Raw genomic sequence first — 21,794 nt, forward strand, 5'->3', positions numbered from 1 at the left:
GCGAAACGTAATTCTGTCCAAATCGAAATGAATAGGCGACAGCAAAGCCCCTGGTCTAGACGGCATACCGAATAAGGCCCTCGAACTTGCCGTCAAATGTAGACCGGATATGTTCGCGGAGCTGTTCGAAACGTGCATGTCCGAGGGTATCTTTCCTGCACCATGGAAGCGACAGAAGCTGGTGCTGCTGCTTAAGGCTGGCAAACCTTCAGGGGAACCATCGTCTTATAGACCCATATGTCTTTTAGACACTATGGGGAAAATGTTGGAGCGGGTTATTTATAATAGATTACTTCCAATCGTCAAGAGCCAAGGGGGCCTTTCAGATAAGCAGTATGGGTTCCGTAAAGCCAGATTGATGCCTTCAAAATGGTTACTGGCTTGGCCGTAAATGCAATTCACGGAAGGGGTTGTACCAGCAAATATTGTGTGGTGGTGACCCTGGATGCGAGGAATGCATTCAACTCGGCCAATTGAAATCTTATACGAAAGTCTCCGTCGATGATTGGTGTTCCCACTTACCTCACCGCTATTATCGATAGCTACTTGCAAAAGCGGACACTCTGGTATAATATCAATGATGGACTCAAGGTATATGTTGTCTCCGCGGGTGTCCCACAGGGTTCAGTACTGGGCCCACTACATGTATGTATAATGATGTAGTTAACCTTCCGGTTCCGGAAGAGGCCACGATGGTGGGTTACGCCGATTATATAGCGCTGGTTGTGGTCGCAAGGCATCTCGAGGATGCTGACTTGTACTCAAGCGAAACAATCAGTGTTATTAAGGCTTGGTTCGAGAGTGCTGGACTGGCACTCGCGGAGAAAGAGGCGGAAGCGGTGCTCATCACTAAGCGCCGCAAAAGAAATTACGCCTGCATTCGAATCGGGAATCGTATCATCACTTCCAAGCTGGCCATCAAATATTTGGGGGTCATGATAGACAAAAAACGCAGCACATAGAGCATACTTACGAAGAAGCATCCACCACGAGTATGGCTTTGGCAAGGATGATGCCGAACGTAGGAGGACCGCGGCATACTTGCAGGTTGCTTATAGCCAGGGTGGTGAGTTCTATCATGCTGTATGCAGTCCCAGTTTGGGGAAAAGCGCTGCAGGTTTTAGGCAATGAACATAAACTGAGTACGGTCTATAGAAGAACAGAAGGGTGTGATCTGCCTTCAGGACCGTCTCAGACGATGCAGCGTTCTCATCTCGGGAATGAAGTCGATTGACATCCTGGCAACCGAAATGATGAACATCTATAACACCAGGTCCATGTCTCCCTTATCTTAGGTGAAAAAGTCGAAAGGGAGAGATCCATAAGCTTTTAGTGTAGCTTAAACACTTTTTGGCGAAGAATTTCAATCGCCATCCTTTCGCAATTGATAATGTTCTAGAGTGACTTATATTTTTAACTTGTTTTCCAAATTCCGTTTCAACAACTTTAGGAAAAGGTTGACCCCCTCAAATCAGGGGGGGGGGGATTTGAGAGAAAGCACGGGGAGATCAATTATAATTTCACCCAGTTTCTCATCGGCCATGGAGGATACCCAGGTTTAAATTGGACCAAACTGCAACGGGATCTCAGGGGACCCAGCGCACGTATTCTTCCAATATCCTCGGTTCGTGGAAGAATTGAGGAACCTAGAGGAAACTCTAGGTGAAGTGCTATCACCGGAAAATTTTGTCCGGAGAATGGTACTTGTCAGGAAGACTGAGATGCGGTCAATTCCACGATCGCAGTAATCCAGGATAAGCTGCGAAATGCAGAAAAATTGAGTAAGGCGCGGTTACGAACTCCGTGGGTAGACGGGAGGAAACGTACGTAACGAAAGTACGCTAACTTCGCCCCGTGATGTAATGCCTAACGGTGGTTCCACGGAGTAGGGGTGGAATCGGGGGTGGTTTTAGTGGATCCTACACTCTGGCGTGCCCAGGCCAGATGGTGCCGAAATTATCGGGGACAGCATCGCGAAAATATTTTAATCTCTTTCTACCATTTATACTTACCGAATCAATTTTTGGTGATTTTTCACCATTACCATTCGTCCAAATGGGATCTATCCAGAAAGGCATTTTCTGTAAAAAAAGAATGATAAGAGGCGTATTATCCTCTAACAAACGCCTAACTTACATCAGAAGGTGGTGTGTCAGGTTTCGGTGGCGCGTAGTGTTGATATAGAGGTATGGTCAGGAAGTTCATATCCTGGTGGTCTCGAAGGTACCTTTCCTGACGTCGATTCCAAAGGCCAATGTGACCGCTACCATAACTACCTGTGCTGGCAACGCTTGAGTTTGGGTCGTAGGACATCGACGAATTGAACGATCCATTCAATGAACTGCTATAAGAATTCTCCTTGTTGTTATTGTATAACAAGGAGTTGTAGAGTGCATTCTCTCGTTGATTTTGTTTTGTATAATTTTGTGAAGCAATAACGTCAATACAATTAGGTTTATTGTCGACTGGAACGAGGGCTTGCATCAAGCGATCTGAAACTGACTTATTGGTCATCATGGGCTTCTGCTGCTTTGTGAAACTTTCTTCTGGTTGGCGGAATGTTGCTTTGGAGATAACTAAAATAAATGGAAAATGTAAACTCGATAGCTTTACATTTAATATATTATTACAATCTCCTTGGGCAACCAGTCCGATTTCACTGCGGTCTTGGGATGGTCCTATCTCCACGACGAATATGTCAGGATAAGCACGAAGTAGTGTGTACAGATTCGGGTAACCTACTCATGGAATTATTATAATTTCTACAACTCGTTGAAGCTTATCAATAATTACCATATTTGCAACAATCCGTAATGCCCAGATTTAGGGCGACTTTGATATCATAAAGCACCATATAACGTTGACCCAGAAGGCGTATTATGCTAGTCAAAAATTTCATCAAGTTCGTCAGCTTCACATATTGAATACCTCTATCATTACTTATCTAAAAATATAAGATAAATGCATTCATGGATCCACAACAAGCGTGGAAACGCTTACCTCAACTGCATGCTTCATAGCTTCAATCATCTTCTCATTTAGCGTCTCCTTGTATTTTGAAGCGAATGCAGTAATGAAGTCCTGCATGGGCATTATCTCTGCATTATGTTCCTGAATTATCTTAGAAGCACGATAGCTTCGACTGCGAAATACAGGATCATCATAGTGACAGATTATCCATTGATTGTCGTCTATATCTAAAAGCTGTAAGTTTGTGCAAAAGGAGGAGGTATAGTGCATTAATAACAAGTATAGAACCAAAATTCTAAAATTTCTAGAAATAATTGTAAAGTCTATAGCAATAAAGATAAACCTAAATGATATGTACTGAGATATGACATCACGTACCCCGGGTAAAAATACCCTGCTGCTCCCCACCTTGGACACGAGTTTGTCGTGGTGGGGGAGCCTGTAGTAGTTTACTACTACACTAAGGGTGTCCAAAATATCAATATGGAAACGAAGGATATAAATTCTCCAAGTGGTAAGAAGTCACAGACTTTGAATCCACCCGCGACCATGAGCAATCATGTCGGGGCCGAGGCGCGCATTTTAGAGGCCTCACCACATTCATACCCGCCTATAGATAAATCTGTAGAAGGCATGCTTTCCGACTCAGTGGAAAGCCATCATTTACCAGATAAATGGCGAGAGGAAAACATCATAGTTGCCTCCGCTTATTTACCCTATGATCCTTTGTATCCTCCACCGACGCAAGAGCTTAGCGATCTGGTGGGGTATGCAGAATCAAGTGGTCTCGCGCCCTTAATAGATTGCGATGCGAATGCTCAACATATTTCTTGGGGCAGTAGCAAATGCAATCCAAGAGGAGAGAAGCTATTTATTTCATCACTTCAGCTGGTCTTGTGATTGCAAACGTAGGGTGAGCCCCTACGTTCCTGGAACCTAACAATCTGTACCACAAAAGTGTTAGAGTTGATTACACACTGGCGAGTGTTAGATGAGGTCTCACTGTCAGATCACCGATACCTAGAATTCAATCTGCGGGCGAACAGTCTGCAGTACAAAGACGGAACCCTAGAAAAACGAATTGGATAAAGTTCAATGAACTTCTTGGCAATAAAGTACAGTTCCCTAGGCGACTAAGGACTCCTTTGGCGCTGGAAGATGAATTGAAAACTCTGAACTGCACACTTTTAGAGTGCTATGAAGAGGCTTGTCCTATTTCCCGAGGCCAAAACTCAGGAAATTAATCTGGCGACTTCTAAACCGTGCTTGCAAAAGTAAGAAGAACGAAGATTGGTTAAATTTTAGGAACCCACAGCGTGAATATAAGAGGCTCGTTAGGTGTTCGAAGCGAGATTCATTTAGAGCGTACTATGAGGAATTGGAAGGCGGAAGAGAGACTTCAAGGCTGTGCAGAGTCCTCAAAAGGGATAAGTCAGCTAAGTTGGATTCTCATAGAAAACCCGACCGTACTTTCACGAGCTCCAGACTGGATCCAGTATAGACTCTCCTGGAAGTACACCACCCGGGAGAACGGGTGAGAGAAGTGGCACGGTTCTTGCTACCCCTTTAACACCCAAGTGCTGCAAGGGGAATTGGAACACTGCGAAAGCGGTTGTTACCCATGAAAAGGTGAGAACTGCCATACTGTCTTTTGAACATTTCAAAGCACCTGGCATGGATGACATCTACCCGGCAATGCTAAAGGAGGGCATGGAGCACTTAGAGCAACCTCTAAGAAATATTTTTCGAGGATGCCTTGTTCTGGGCTACGTGCATTCCTCTTGGCAAAAAGTTAAGGTAGTCTTCACACCGACACCTGGGAAAGATGACTATTTTACTCCAAAGAACTTCAGACAGACCAGTTTGACTTCATTCTTGCTGAAAGGTTTGGAGAGACTGGTGGAGCGTCACGTTCGGGGAAACGTACTTAGGTCACACCCACTTAGTAAAAACCAACATGCTTACCAGCGTGGACTAGCTGCACTGCAAAAACCGTGTATCTAGGTATCACTGGTGCCATGAGCACGACATTCGACGCAGCTCTGAATGCACTACTCAATTTGCAGCCCCTGGATACATTTATTCAAAGCATTGCAATGAGAATAGACTAATTCGATTTGATCTAGAGGGAGAGCTTTGGAAGAGTTACTGGGAGGACTGAATCCAGTTCTTACAATGCCTTCCGATTCTCGTGTCCCCATACATTTGTTTGGTAGAAGACATGAAGTTACCCTGAAGCGTAGAGAGAACTGGGAAGACCCAAAGGAATGCGTGGCGGGATATATAGAAGCCTTCTACACCGATGGCTCAAAAACAGGAGAGGGTTCTGGAGCCGGAGTCTACCTCTCGTATAAAAAGGTCCTTTGGGACAATCTGCAACGGTTTTTCAAGCCGAAGTTTATGTGATCCTAATGGCGGCAAACTGGGTGATTGACGAGCGGTTGAAGGGCAGGCGCATTGCAATCTGCAGTGACAGCCAAGCTGCATTGAGGACGTTGAGTAGTCCTTTGATCACCTCGAAAATCGTTCAGGAATGCAGAAACCGTTTGAACTCTATCTCTAGATTCAATGCGGTGGAACTACTCTGGGTACCTGGTCACTGTGGCATAGAGGGAAATGAAATTTCGGATGCTTTAGCGAAAACGGGGTCAATCTCCCCTATGCCGGGACCGGAACCAGCAATTGGAGTATCAGTAGCATTGGCTAAGTCTGTTTCTAAAAACTGGGAACAAACTTCCCACAATGACAGGTGGCAGAGCCTAAATGCTGCTCGACACACCAAACTTTTCCTGCCAGAACCGAACATGCGTACCGCAAAGTTTATTCTGTCGAAAAGTAGGAGGACTTGCAGGTGTATTGTGGGCATTCTGACAGGCCATAATTCACTAACTGGGCATATGTTCAGAATAGGAATTACTCAAGATGATACGTGTCCTTCCTGTAATGATGAAGCGGAATCCACGGAGCATTTCCTATGTGAATGCCTATGGACGCATCAGGCATCAGAACTTTGGTGCCGATGTTCTCCAATTGCGACGGATAGCATCACATCCACTAACGGAAATCCTGCGATACGTTAACGAATCTGGAATCTGGTGAGTACAATGGGCCAACACGGCCTGAGTGCTCAGAAGCTGTAACTTCTCCCCCACCACCCGATCCAAAAAGCAGAGTATGGCAAGTACATATATCTAAACCAGATGATACTCCACGCGCGGAAGGTAGGGCGCACATTACTAGACCATCCGTATGAGGGCTCACATTGGTGAAGTGACTACAGGGCAGATCCTACCTGATTACACCTTCTGCAACACTTTTAACGGAAGAAATGGCAGAACGGGGAGCTATACCATGGCATATAGTATGTGTGCAACTGTTTTCTATTACACTCGTATATAAGACCACACTTATGTCAAAAAATAAAGGTTGGTTAAATTAACATGTAGCACCCTAAAATCTCTTCATTCTGCTGGCATTAAGCCTGACAAAGCTACATAACTGCCTCCTTTTCTTCCTGGTAAAAGAGGTATTGGTTCGATTTAATAAAATCTATGGTATTAAACCAGGATCATCCCACAAGATCGAGAACCTGTATCTTGATGTCAAAATTGTTAGAGGCTACTACGAAGACCTAGTTGTAGTCATCTTACAATACCAGATTAATGGCAAGAGGAGAAAGAAGATTTTTGTCTCTGGGTACTTACCCTATGATTGTTTGTGTGCTTCGTCGACGAAAGAGCTAAAAGTAGCGTATAATAGGTTGTGAAAGAAATGTCGGGGGAGTAGCAAATGCCATCCTAGAGGAGAGAAGCGATTTGATTTTGTCATTTCCGCTGGTCGCACAATTGCGAAAGTAGGGTCTGCCTCTACGTTCGGGGAGCCTAGAAGAAGTGAAGTGATTCATCTAGCAATCTACAATTTAAAGATGTCAGAGTTGATTAAAGGCCTACGGATGCTAGATGAAGTCTCAATATCCGACCACTGTTACTTAGACTTTAATCTGGTTATTATTGGCGTCAAGATTTCCCTATGCAAGTAAAGACTTCTTTGGCGATAGAAGAAACGCTCGAAAAGCTGGGTCTCGTAATTTTAGAGTGTTTTGTAGAGGGTTGTTCTATTACCCAGGACAAAAGTGGTAGCATAGTTTCCTAATGGAACCGAGAACTGCAAAAAATCAGAAACTCCACAAGACGAGTTCTGCTTGTAAAAGCAATAAGACTGGTTAAACTTCAAGCGGGCATATAAGAGGCTCGCAAAAAATTCGATATGGGTTTGCACCGATCGTGGAAAAACTGCAAGAGAGGCGTTTTCGATGATGTGGTCACGTAATTCACGCTAACTAGAATTCAACAGCCAGTATTGGTCAGAACATCGAAGTCAATGGTAAGCAACCAAAAAGCCGGCCAAAACAATGGTCGCATGATACACTGGATAGGGATTTGAAGGTCTCGCGATTACATCCTGATCAGACAGTTGATAAAATAAAATGACGAAACCGATCACGACTAGCCGACCCCGCTTGTGAACTGAAGGCTGAAGAAAATGAAGAAGATGTGAGGAGCGGTGAGCCTGACAGTTCCGTGTCACATAGTTAAAAATTCCATTGGCATCTATTTTTTAGAAAGTAACTTAAATAAATCATTCGATGGAAAGCCCTGTATTGAAATAGTCAACCTCATACGCTTCACACTCTGAGTTTAATATTATTAGCAAATGCCAACAATTTAACCAACATCAAATATCAAAAAGGGCTAGGGAGAATTAGATTCTTCTTGAATGGAATTTTAATATTTCACTCGAATTTCAATTATTCTCGTTAATTATGACGTCAGCATCTTATTTGTATGGCTTAGGATGCTGTTAATTAGCACGAAATTGATAAGTTTGAACTGCTATAACTTTCCCACTAATAGTTGGATTTTCATGAAACCTGGCATGTGTATGCACAAGGCTGTCCTCTATGTCGGTGCATTTAGTACACTTAGGATGAACTTAAGGGGAGTTTTTTAGTCTATTTCTAAAAGTTGATAATATTCTATTAGTAAATTTTTTGAGCAGATACCGGAATGGGACATCTCTCGAAGATTAAATTTCACATAAATATTTTACACAAAACCTTAAAAAGTGCTGCAGATAAATAGATTCTTCATAAATGTGACTTGAATATTCCAGGCGAATGTCAATTATTCCGGGTAATTATGACGTCAGCATCTGATTTGCATGGCTTTGGAAGCAGGAAACTCGCGCGAAATTGCTAAGTTTGAACTGCTATAACTTTGGCGTTAATTGCCTGATTTCTATGAAATTTAGCACATATATACGAAATATTGTCCCCTATGCTCGTACAAAATTCGGAAGTCCTATGATGAATTTAAGAGGGGTTTTTCAGTAAATTTATAAAAAGTAGTAATATACTTTTAGTAAGTTTATTTGAGCAGATATCGGAATGGGACATATTTTGAGGCCTAGATTTCATCTAGGCGCACCATCCTGATTTTTTTCGGATTTTTGGGTTGGGTAGTTTCCGAAAATGAGTCCTGTCTCACTTCTGACATTCTGACACTTCTGACATTCTGACTCCTTAATCACGCACTTTGCAACTTATGCCAAAACTAATGTCAGCTTCGCAAAGTACAAATCGAGATTTTTCATTTTATACCCTACACAACTATATCCGGTGAAAAAAATTTTTGAATCCCCCCTTTGCATGTATGGGGAGCCCCCCTTTAAACTCCACCTAAATTTATGCCCCTCGCTGTATGCGTGAGATTTCATAGTTCCCATCTGTCCACCAAATTTCGTTCGGATCGGTTTAGCCGTTTTGGAGAAAAATGCGTGTGACAGACAGACAGACAGACAGACGTCCCTTCGTGTGGATAAGGGAATGCTCGGCGGATGCGTAGGAATATGCACATATACGCATTTGGAGGTGTGTGTGTATGGGCATGCTTATGCGCAGGCCGGGTAGGTGGGAAGTAAACGCCCGCCCGTGAATAAAAATTGGCTATGGGAAGGATACCCAGAAATAAAACCAAACATTGAGGAACAGAAGGAGAATAATGTTACGGTGCAGGGCTTCGGAAACCCAGTACCGGCGGCTTTTGGGAGTGGGCAAGCAGGCTCCCGGCCGTCGATATCGCTCGACTGCAGTGCCTCGGTGGTGGATTACTTGGCCACCGTAGCATCAAATACTACAAGTAGCCTGGAGAAAGAGGCATTTAAAAGGAGTACATCACTCCCGAGAACGCCTGTTCAAAACCCAAGAAAAGATGGGGCACAAACTGGTCAGGTATTAGCCCATAGCGGGGTAACTACACCTGGTCGAAATATGCCGCAGGACTTAGTGGTTGATCCATTTAAGAGAAGCTCGACGATAGTGCGATCTCCTCCGAAATCAACCTTGATGAAGGAAGGAAATCAGGGAAGCATTCGGAAGGCTAATAAGTACGTAAGCGCCCAATGTGAAAACCAAGCGGAGGAGCTATGTCAGAGTCCGGAAGAATCATCGTTTGCCCTACTCGGAGGTAAAATAGTAGAGTTGTCTGAATTTATTAAGGACAAACACAACGTGCACCAGGCCATCAAAAACATGGTGCGTACCATTCGGGTACTATACAATGGTGCCAAGGAAGAAAAAAACGCCTCGAAGAAATCAAGTGTCACCCAGGCAACACAAGTGACACCCCCTCAACATCCAAAGGGCGGTAAACTTGAAAAGAGGAGTAGAGAGTGCGCGAACGATTCTTTCGGATCCTCACAGGACGCGAAAAGGCAAAAAGGCCTCTCACCGGCGAAAGGCAAGGGAAACAAAGTTACCAACATCGTGGAAACTGCGGCGCCGGCTCCAATTGACCCAAGGGAGGCAAAGCCTCAAAAAGGGACCAAGGAAGCATGGACCAAGGTTGGTGGAAGGAAAAACACGACGCAGAAAAGAAGATTACGGCCCGAATTAATCATCATCTCCAAAAAAGGGGATATGACTTACGCCGATATCCTTAGGAAGGTCAAATCCGATCCTGAGCTGATGGACCTTGGAGAAAACGTCAGCCGAATCAGACGCTCCCAGAAAGGAGACTTGATGCTGGAGCTGAAGAAGTCTCCGGGCAAAACGGTAGAAAATTTCCTCGGCAAGGTGGAGAAGTCCTTAGGAGAAGAAGCTCAAGTACGGGCCAGAAAGCAGGAGCTTGTCATAGAATGCAAGGACATTGACGAAATCACGACCAAGGAGGATGTCCGTGACGCCTTAGAAAAGCAGTTCGGACCACTTGGCTTGCAAGATTCCGCAATCAGGGGACTGAGGAAGGCATACGGAGGCACGCGAACGGCAACTATAAGCTTACCAACTGAAGCAGCGTTCAAACTGCTGGCGGCTGGGAAAGTAAAAATAGGTTGGGTCGTTTGCCGACTCAGGGAGCAGGTATCCCTTAAGCGCTGCTTTAGATGCCTGGAATTCGGCCACATAGCGGCGAAATGCACCGGTGACTGTGACAGGTCAAAATGTTGCAGAAAATGTGGGGGAGAAGGCCATATGTTCAGGGAATGCAAGGCTGAGCCTGAATGCATGCTCTGCAAGGAAAAAAAGGGCGTCGACTGTCGGCACGTTGCAGGCAGCAGCAGCTGCCTTGAATGCAGTAAAAAAATGAGGTTGATACAAATCAACCTCAACCACTGCGAGGCAGCGCAAGACCTTCTCTCGCAGACCATCTATGAGAAGGGAATCGAAGCTGCAATAATCAGCGAGCCCTATCGCAACAATAAGAGCGGTGCTTGGACTGCAGATGAAACTGGCAAGGGGGCAATATGGGCGTGTGGAAATCAGGCCATTCAAGAAGTGATGGAGTTTCCAGAAGTTGGATTCGTCAGGGCAAAAATAGCTGGTATCTATATATATAGTTGCTATGCTCCACCAAGCGCGACGATAACAGAATTCGAAGGAATGCTAGGTATGCTAGTCTCGGATGCAAGAAGTCGAAACCCCAAGATCATAGCTGGTGATTTCAACGCGTGGGCCGTTGATTGGGGCAGTCGCATTACGAACGCCAGGGGCCGTATCCTGCTCGAGGCTTTCGCGGAGCTAGATTTGGTGCTTGCCAACACGGGAAACGTTTCCACTTTTCGTGGGACAGGGTCGGGCTCAATAGTCGATCTGACATATGTGAGTGCCACATTGGCGAGGAGAATGACATGGTTTGTCAGTGAGCATTATACTCACAGCGACCACCAGGCGATTTTCCTCCAGATCGAATATGCGGCCATGCCCGTGAGGCTGGAAACCGGGGCTGGTCCGTGAAAGGGCTTGAGGAGGATGCATTCATAGAGATGCTATTGGGAGGCCAAAGTCCCGGTGGTGCGGCTACGGAAAAGGTAGAGCAAATGATGGGACGCATAACAAGAGCATGCGACGCTGCTATGCCGAGACGACGAGTTCTCGCAAAAAGGCGCTCAAACTATTGGTGGAATGAAGAGATCGCGGTGTTACGGAATGCATGTTTTCGTGCTAGAAGGATCTGCCAACGATCTAGAGCAACACCGGACTTCGACGAGAAACGGCTAGCATATGTGAACCTTCGAGGTAAGCTTAAGCAGGCTATACGGACCAGCAAGCGAGAATGCTTCAAGGAGCTTTGCACAGAGGCAGACCAAAGCCCCTGGGGAACAGCGTACAGGATAGTTATGAAGAAGATGAGAGGGCGAACACCACAATTGACCTGCCCGCATCTTCTGCTCGATATCGTGACGGCGCTCTTCCCCCCGGATAAAGGGGAGCGCAAACAACACAAGCGAGCACTCGACGTCTACATCATACCTGCGGTAACTGAGGAGGAACTTATGCAAATCTGCCGGAGAATTGGTGATAACAAAGCACCCGGTCTGGATGCTGTTCCTAATAGAGCCCTTAAACTCGCTGTTAAGACCAGACCCGACTGGTTTATCAGCGTGTTTGAGACATGCATGATAGAAGGAATTTTCCCCGATCGGTGGAAGAGGCAAAAACTAGTTTTGCTCCCGAAGCCGAATAAACACCCAGGACACCCATTATCATACATCTACAACAGACTGCTCCCTATCATCGAATACAAGGATGGACTATCGGAGCGACAATTTGGATTTCGTCAAGCCCACTCAACGATCGACGCCGTAGACGTTGTTTTGAAGCTGGCTCGAGACGCGATGTCGTCTAAAAAATGCTGTGCCGTAGTGACATTGGACATCAAAAATGCGTTCAATTCCGCAAGCTGGGAGTGGATAAAAAGTTCACTGGCTAACACGGGTGTCCCTAGTTACTTGACTAAGCTCCTCAGCGGTTACCTTTCGGAGAGGACACTGTGGTACGACACGGATGAGGGATCCAAGCAGTACACCGTCACCGCAGGAGTACCACAGGGCTCAGTGTTGGGTCCTCTCCTGTGGAACGTCATGTACAATGGGGTCCTTGTCCTTCCCGTGCCAAAGGAAGCCACGATAATCGGTTTCGCAGATGATCTAGCTGTGGTTGTCGTCGTGAAAGAACCTGAAGACGTCGAAATGTACGCTAACGAAACCATTAGCGCCATAAAAGCGTGGCTGGAGATGGTTCAGCTTGACCTTGCGGAACAAAAGACGGAGGCGGTCTTGATTACCAATCGTAGGAAGAGGAATACGATTAATATTCGCGTTGGTGGTCACGTTGTCATTTCGAAGCCGGTTATCAAATACCTAGGGGTGATGATTGACGCTAAAATCAATTTCAAGGGACATCTGGACTATGCCTGTGAGAAAGCGGCAAATACCAGCGTATCATTAGCGCGGATGATGCCTAACATTGGAGGTCCAAGGTACAGTCGCAGATTACTTGTGGCCGGAGTGGTTCGCTCCACACTATTATACGCGGCACCAGTCTGGGAGGAAGCATTAGCGTGTGAGAGTAATCGTAGGAGAGTGAATATGACTTATCGCTTAGTGGCGCTAAGGGTGTGCAGCGCCTTCAGAACAATATCAGGCGAGGCAGCGTGTGTTATTGCGGGAATGATCCCGATAGACATTCTGGCAAGTGAGACACGCTGCCTGTACGAGACAAGGAAAATGAATCCTCTTGAAAAGGATGCAGAATGCCGAAAGGCGGCAAGGCGAGAGTCGCTGGAGAAGTGGCAGAAACGGTGGTATGACTCGCAGAGGGGTCGCTGGACCCACACTTTGATTCCTCGTATTGAAGAATGGATCCAGCGACGACACGGTGAGATTAACTACCATCTGACGCAATTCTTGTCAGGACATGGCGGTTACAGGAAGTACCTGCACCAATTCAGGCTGGATGATTCTCCCTTGTGTCCTGAATGTGGTTGCACACCTGAGGACCCGGAGCATGTTATGTTCCACTGTCCACGATTTCTCTCAGAAAGGAGGAGTCTGGAAGACTCCCTGAAAACCACTCTACGCCCGCAGAACATCGTCGGAGAAATGTTGAAATCGGAGGGAAACTGGTGTGCGGTGAACACCGCCATCAAACGAATACAAGAGGAACTGGCAAGAGCGAAGCGCGCAAGGAGGACGCGAAGAACGGAAGGCGTGGTCGCGTAAAGCGCAGTCCACCCCGCGAAATAATGCTTTGCGGCGGTCCTGCAGGGAAGGGAAAAGGAGAAAGTGGGGGTGGTTTTAGTGGGTGAGAATCCCACACGCTGCTGCAACCTGGCGCAGTAGTGTCTTTCTAAGATTTCCACCTCTATCCATAAAAAAAAAAAAAAAACAAGACAGACAGACATTGAATCGATTTTAATAAGGTTTTGTTTTACACAAAACCTTAAAAACGAGAAATGAGATTTTAGCTTGGGACAATATGTAACGGTATTTTAGGCTGAAATTTAAACGATCCTAAGGGTTGTAACTTGGGTGTTTCACGAGCGTTTGAAGGACAAGTGCATCGTAATCTGCAGTGATGGTTACGCTATACTGAGGGTGTTAAATAGTCCTTGGATCACCTCAAAGTCCGTTTTACCGAATATTGTAATACGGGGATGGGTTTGTAAAAGCGTGAGGCTGATGTACTATATTTCGTGAAGCCGAAATCTTTTTTAACTCCGTAACAGAAAAGAGCATAAAAAGAAGACGCATAATGTCGGTACACAGAAACGACGAGTACCCCCAAAAAAACAATCAAACAATTGCTGAATCGTTAACATCGTGTTGTTTAGAGTTGCATGCTTCCAGGGAACTAGAGAGGGACCAGATTTCTTTGGAAAATAGGAAGAGGGCAGACTTAAGAAGGCTATTAATAGGCTAGTAACTAGAAATCTTCTAAGAAGCTTTTTATGGAGGCAGATTTGACAAAGGCAAAATACATGGTGGCAACGTCAGCACCGAAAACCAACCAACCAACAACATCAAACCGCACTGGTCAAACAGGAAGAATAAGGATAGGAGAATACAACTTTGAGACCGTTGACAATCTCTCCTATCTAGGGTCGAAAATCACAACCGATAACAGCTACGATGATGAAATCCGCGCACGGTTGTTGTCAGGCAACAGAGCATATTTCAGCTTACAAAGACTGGTCCGCTCGAAACGTCTCACCATAGGGTCAAAGCTCTTACTGTACAAGACTATGGTCTTGCTAGTCCTCATGTATTCCTCGGAAACTTGGGTTCTTAGGAAGAAAAATTGCGAACTCTTGGCCGCGTTCGAGGGAAGAATTCTCCGAAGAATTTTTGGCCCCCTACATGACGATGGACGATTCCGTAGCTTACACAATGACGAAATCTATGATCGATACCATGACCGTCCGGTTGTGGATAAAATCCGGCTCAATAGGTTACGGTGGGCGGGTCACTTAATCCGTATGGATGAGGATGATCCCCGGATAGTTTATAAGAGCAATATGTATGGTAGAAAAAGAAGACGAGGCAGACCCTGCCTAAGATGGGGCGATGGCGTAGGCAAGGACGCCAAACAGCTTTTGGGGATATCAAATTGGTGGACTTCAGCGCAAAACCGGGATGTCTGGAGTTCCTTATTAAGGCAGGCCTAGACCGGAGACCGGTTGTTGCGACGGGCGAACAGAACTGATTTATTCCTGCCTTTTTCTCAAAGGAAATAAAAAAATAGAAGGCAGTACTGGATGTATTCACGATACCTGCTGTTACTAAAGAGCAGATTGCGGGTATGTGCAAGAAAATCAAGGATTATGAAATGTCATGTTCCACTGTCCGCAATTTGACACGGAGGGTAGAAGGTTGCTGCATTAAAATTTAGAATAATCCCGCAAAACATTGTAGGGAGGTTATGAAATTTGAGGAAAATTTGCGTGCGGAGAATTCTGTAATAGAGAGGAGGAGGATAATCGGCGTATCAAGACTCTATAAGATTTCCACTTATAACTATAAAAGAAGAAATACACTGAGTGACCGCGAGAAATGGGAAAACTTAAAGAAGGGGCTCCTCTTAGAGCTCAAGAGGAGACCGACGCACTGATTATCACATTCCTTCGGACATGCACGCTTCGAACAACTCAAAGAACAACCTAAATCATGGAAGCTGATGGTGCTGCCTAAGGTTGGCAAGCCTCCAAGTAAGCCATCCTCCTATACCCATATATCTTCTGAACACTATGGGGAAAATGATAGAGCGGGTACTTTAATAATCCCAGTTGTTGAGAGCTAAGTAGGCTTTTCGGATCGACTGTATGACTTCCGTAAAGCCAGTTCAACATTGATATCTTCAAATTTGTTACTGGTCGAAGATTTTCTTCACGAAAAGTGCACCCTGGACATGAGAAACGCCTTCAATTTGACCAATTGCTACCTAATACGGAAAACCCTCACGAAAATTTGTATTCTCACCTATCTCGCTGCTATTGTCGATACCTATCTGCAAGAACGAAGGCTCTGGTATGCCACTGGTGACGGACTCCAGAAATCTACTATCTCCCCGGATATCTTTCAGAGTCGAAATTCAGTTATAAGCAAAACGTATGATTGTTAGAAAGCATTAACTGCAAGTGCAGCTTTTGCAAGGATAATGCTGAACGCAGGCCATGGTATACTCCTAAGCTGCTTATTACCAGGGTAGTGAGCTCGGTTTTTCTCTTTGCAACCCCAGTTGGGGGAAGTTATTGCAAATTCCACTTAACGCGCATAAACTGAGTACAGTCTACAAAACGATATCCTAAGGGGGTGCTCTGTCTTCAGGACTGTCTCAGATAATACAGTCTTCGTTAATTCGAGAATGATACTGAATGAAATTTTTGCAGATGAGATAACGTGCATGTACAATGTGAATCCCATTTCTCCTTTACCACAGACGAAGAACGCCGATGTATGTAAATAGATGGCGGCTTTGGGAGCTCTCGGAAAAATTTCGGTGGATACATATTGTACAAACTCCGGAGGATCGAATGTACATATTTTTCCATTGTCCAAGATATGTGGAAGAAAGGAGGAACCTAGAAGAAACTTTAGAGGTGTGCCGGAACTAGAAAATCTGGTATGGAAAATAATAGTATATCAGAAAGGTTGGGGTGCGATCAACTCCAGGTTTTATATCAAATCTTAAAAATTAATTTCTTGCGTAACCAATTGTGCGAAAAATTATATAATTTTGCTAATAAAAGCAAATGTAAATTCTAAATGCTTTGGAAAAAACGAGTTTAACATATCTTTGTAGTTAAAAATCCAGAACAATTAATAATTATATAAAACATAATTACCTCAATATATGGCAAAACTTTAATTGCGTCCAAAATGCTTTCGAATCCCAGAGTTTGCGGTTGAATCTGGTAACCATACTTTTTCTTGTGGAGTTGCAAAACTTCATCCAGTTGCATACAGGTCTGAGCGCATCCTGTGAACTCCCTCACCAGATCTTCCAACTGTTCCGCGAAGATCCGCTGGGCCATCTTTGTAGAGAGACGAATACGTTTATCTTCATCATTGGTAGCTTCAATCTCCACAACTCCTTGAATCGCCTCTATCAAATCAGCCAGTTTAAGATATCCATAGTCACTGAGGCGGCATTGGTAGCCAAAGTGATAGTGATACGACCGAACAAACTTCTGGAATAGTATCGAGTACTGAGCGGCATTTCGGAACAATTCAGCCACTTCTCCAGCAAAAACGCAAGTTTTCTCGATTTCAGATTGCGTTTGCTTTCGTTTTGGTATCGAGATTAGGATATCGTTTCCATTTTGCATTTTCGTAATGACGACTGTGTCTGAGTTGACCAAACCGTCTAGAATGTCGACGATGTCGCATACACCATAGTCAGTAATGTCGAATTTACGGTTTTGAGTTTGTGAAAAGATTTCCGGTAGTTGGGACAAAAGGATAGATTTATTGGCTTGGGCCCGCAGGATGCGAAGTAAATCCGAGGTGAACCGACGAACTTGAGTCCGGTGATGAAGGGTTATCTGGCGGTTTTCGCCGTCACCCATTATCTATGGAGAATAGTGGATACTATTGAGTATTGTATCGTAAGGATAGTATGTACAGTTAAAATTGTTAGTACGCATGGCAAGGAGCCATTTTAATCTACCAGATATCTTAAAATATATTTCAGTGTTTAATATTAACGCAATGACGTAGACGCACGTGAGTGCGATGCATTAGTCACCCTGCTATATTAATACCAATCGAATATACGTAGCCTCACATACGTATCCATATACTAACCTGTACAACGGACGATAGTGCCTCGAATAGCTCAATAAGTTTCGTGTATCCGTAGTCGGCCACGCGGCATTGCTTCCCAAAGTGGTTATGATATGCCGGTATGAATCGATTGAACTTCATTGTTGATTTCGGGGACATTTTCACTAATTCAATAACTTCCCGTGAAATCTGATAAAGGGGATCAGACGTTGTTCCAGATTTAAGATAGAAGCGTCCTAGAAATGGAAAGAATAATTTCTACAAGGAGCCAACATGCAGCATGGTTTGTTCGGGCGATATAGGGTAACATAACATAATGCAGTGGTGGAGAGCTGACTTTCCTTTAACCATAACTAACTGTGTGACCCGCCGGTCGGCTTGGGGTGGTCGTCAGGTGATGGTAGTGCATTACGGGCAATAGTAATTACAAGATCGATATGAAAGCGTGTTTAGTGAAAATCAATCAAATGCGGACAGATGTTTACATTTAAAGGGTTGCACTCATTTTACGGAGCTTGAGTAGTTCACCCGAATCATTGCAGTTCTTGCTTGTACTTTGAATATGTCAGTAGTATCTTTAATGCCGGTAATGTTCCGCACAATGTTATTTACTAAGTAAATAGGGTTAAACGTAACGAAAAGAAGATAAATGTAATATTTTAGCGGGGGTGGAATAAACAGCCCGAATGTGTTCAGTTTAGTGTTAACTCTACGTATGAGCTCTAAGGTGTTAGCGTTATTTGATAAAAAGTGGACTTAATTAATTGAAAATTGAAAGTTTGGCTGCATTTCCCTTAATTTCGATTCTATCCGTGTCTAGTGCATGTAAACATGAAGCATTGAATCGTATGTGAATGAATAACAGCCGAGTTGATGCCTTTCACTTGTCAGTATGTATTCTGCACCGCTGGCCCTTGAGTTTAAGAATAGAAAGCATCTAGAGTACCAGAAGACGTATTTAGTTTGCAAGCTTGCAAAGAAGATCAATAAAAGAATGTTTATTTCTGCACTATTTAGGTATCATGTATTAAACATTCATGATTACCCTCAAAGTTGTTTTGAAATGTGATGTGGCGACAACTTCTGACGTTGAATCATGTGTGGAACTTTTGAAGGTGATCCCTGCATTTATAATATACATGTGTACATTATGTTTGTCAAATGTAATAGGAATTATAGAGAGAATAACTCGGGAAAAGTAACTATCTATGTCTCATTACATGTTCAATATTTAGGAGTTTTGTTCTGACATTTTGAGCAGATTATTTGGAACTCTTGGTGTTGATATCATGGGAATCTAAGAATTGGGTATGACTTGAAGCACTATCGTTTGAGAGGGGCATATGGAGGAATATCTCGAAGGCTTACACACAATGGACCGATTTCCCTTCCCTAATCCTCAGACGTAACTTCTGTAATACATATTAGAATGCTCTAAGCAAATGAAGCATATATGGTCAGCGAAATCGTTTAGTGGAATGCCTTCTATGCCCTATTCCTTATAGATTAAATCTCCTGATTTTATTCCTGAATGCCCGCAGGACTATTTTGCAGCAACGAGGACTTAAATTCCTTGATTTTGTGGGTACAATCTATAATAATTAACAATCGAACATTACTCTTTGATATAATTTTGTTTAGCACAGAGATGTAAAGATCCCAGTTGTTATGCCTATTCCCTGTCTTTTTTTCCAAAGTGTTCCTCACTTTCCCTGGCTGTAGTAGAGTTATTCCCCACGTAAGCACATTATTTAGAATCAGGCTTGCTATAAATAGTACATACGTCCTCATCTGATGTTATTCTCAAGGCGTTGCAAACCCTCTGAGCGATTAGGCAATCGGCATTCGGTGCGTTTTCCTGTATCTCTATCCATACGGAATATACATGTAAGTATGAGTTTTATTCAAGAAGACTATATACTATATATGGGTTCTACTATTCTAGAGCAACCTTCTGCTGCGTTTCGCTATTTCGACAGTATTCTTGTAAGTTCCATAGTGGCAATGTCCGCTTTTTAAAAACCGTTTCTAGGCATCCCCAGAATCTCAACTTGGTATAATCAACAGATGGAATTATTTAAAGAAAATTAGAAACGTGAATCCTAAAAATAACTGGTACATTCTGTTGCACTTTTTTACTCTGCCTGTATCATCGAAAGCGCCTTGGTGCAAACAGCAATTGTTCTATTTCATTCGACGTTCGTTCCTGTGAGTAAGGGCTTTATTTTATTTTTATGGGTAGGGTAGGTGAATGCGTTTATGCACAGAGGGTTCGACTCCCGCAACGGGTGCGTTGACGTTCTTCACGGGCAACCACCTCACTTGAGCAAGGTGGTTACGATGCACCTCCCTTTCCAGAGCATCAGCCCATACCTATCTATGTCGCGGCATAGAGTAGAACTGCCAGCCGCCAGTTTTGCTTTTATTGATCGCGCTGCGGAGTCTCATTTTTGCTGATCTATGCTGTGCCTTTATGGCACATGCCTCCTCGTTGACGTGCAAACGTTATGCCAAACGACGGAGCTTATGACACTCCCTCCGTAGGTCGGAAATTTCCGCCGTCCACCAGTACATAAAAGGTTTGTTGCGGCTTGGGCCCCTTTGAGGCATGGAAGCCTCACCCGTCGTCGTTATCAGGTTCATCGCTGAATTTACGACAATGTCAGCTGTGACGCTACCACCCCCCGGAGCGTCCTCCAGCGCGATTCTGCCTGCTCCAAGAGCTATGATGAACTTCCCGATGTTCACCCTCGCGACATTCCACAGGCAGGGGAAGCGGGGTTGGTGCTCGCCGGCAAGAAGCGTCCGGAGCGGATTCGTTCCTTTGTGCTCGAAACGGTGTCCTCCAGAGCATCAAACCGGCGCCGAAAGTCCGGTATCGTCTCGTTCGGCCTCAGGGAAACGGTAAAAATCGTTATCCCTAAACACCGGTTCCAGACAAACCCATTCCTTCGGCCTTGGGGAAGAACACTAAGTCAAACGTCGTCTCGAACCCAGATGGCAGTGATGCCCGATAAGTCGAGATGCCATGAGGTCGGGTCCCCGTTTCAGTATTGCTCGCTGATTAGCACTAGATCAGCATTTACTTTCACAGCCGAACTGTGCTAGCAATTGGTGAGCGGTTGCGCAAAGTAAAGTGATAGCAGACGCGAATCCGATTTCGTGTTGTTTCTAACGGCTACAGCAAGGCGCGCTCTTAGCTAGGGAGCCAGGTTCCGACAGGATTTTGATTGAAAAGTTCCGGTCCAGGTTGAGGAGTATCACAATTGTACAGTGCTATGTGCCGACGGAGAGTTTCGATATAGTGGGGAATGATGCTTTCTACGAGTGATGACAAGCAGTTCAGGGGAGGGTTCCTAAAGGTGACATTGTGATCGTGATGGGTGATCTGAATGAGAGGATGGGTTCTGACAACACCTTGCTTGGTCATGTGATGGGGAAATATGGTCTTGGCAACCGCAACGATAACAATGGAAGGTTTGTGAACTTCTTCGACTTCTACCGACTCGTCATTGGTGGCACATTGTTCGAGCAAAGAGCTTGCCATACGAGCAATCAGATTGACCATTTTGTGCATGTGCATAAAAAGAAAGGCATTGACACCGGCCTCGAAAGGAATTACCATCTAATGGTTGCTTGCTTTCGCTTGCGAGTTGCGTCCGCCACATCTCGCAGGGTTGGAGAGCTGCGAACCCCCAAGTTCAACATGGACCCTTTATATGATCCAGCTATTGCCCCACAGTGGGGATCTATCTTGCTGATCGGATGGCGGATACATTATATGAAAATATCGATGAGCATTGAGCCGCCATAAAAAATGTTCTTTTTTCGGGTGCTACCCCACGTCTCGAAGGAGCACCGTAAGATCTGGTTGACTGCTGAATCGTGGAGGAGGATCGATGAATAGAAGGGATCGAAGGTTCTATTATATCTATTGTCAGTGATAGCAGGCATGACGCGCTCGGACCATCATACCGTGTGAAGTAAAATTCCGAGAAGTTCAGTGTAGTGTGCGCCGTGTCAAAAGGGGATTCGTTATTGCGTTGGTCAGAGAAGCGGAAGATGCCGCAGATTGCAATCATTGCAGAACTGTATACCATATCATGAAAAAATTTGCATGTGGTCGCATATCTTTCGATGGCCATGTGGGGGACGTTGATGGTCGACTCCTAGAAGTGGAAGAGGTAGAAGGAAACATTAAAGTA

The 21,794-nt window shown here is 44.6% G+C and overlaps 1 protein-coding gene across 1 annotated transcript in view; it reads right to left on the minus strand.

The window, feature by feature from the left end:
• LOC119652166 (meiosis regulator and mRNA stability factor 1) overlaps positions 1 to 21,794 on the minus strand; it is a 36,352-nt gene that overhangs the window by 6,363 nt on the left and 8,195 nt on the right. The window contains exons 4-11 of the mRNA XM_038056112.1: positions 18,635 to 18,711; positions 17,611 to 17,847; positions 16,650 to 17,375; positions 3,001 to 3,204; positions 2,794 to 2,944; positions 2,631 to 2,738; positions 2,137 to 2,576; positions 2,013 to 2,081 (exon numbers count right to left, since the gene is read on the minus strand). Coding sequence (XP_037912040.1) covers positions 2,013 to 2,081; positions 2,137 to 2,576; positions 2,631 to 2,738; positions 2,794 to 2,944; positions 3,001 to 3,204; positions 16,650 to 17,375; positions 17,611 to 17,847; positions 18,635 to 18,711 — 2,012 coding nt within the window. The remainder of the gene's footprint in view (positions 1 to 2,012; positions 2,082 to 2,136; positions 2,577 to 2,630; positions 2,739 to 2,793; positions 2,945 to 3,000; positions 3,205 to 16,649; positions 17,376 to 17,610; positions 17,848 to 18,634; positions 18,712 to 21,794) is intronic.

This window comes from Hermetia illucens, chromosome 3 (assembly GCF_905115235.1).
Source record: "Hermetia illucens chromosome 3, iHerIll2.2.curated.20191125, whole genome shotgun sequence".
In the NCBI taxonomy this organism is placed as follows: Eukaryota; Metazoa; Arthropoda; class Insecta; order Diptera; family Stratiomyidae; genus Hermetia; species Hermetia illucens.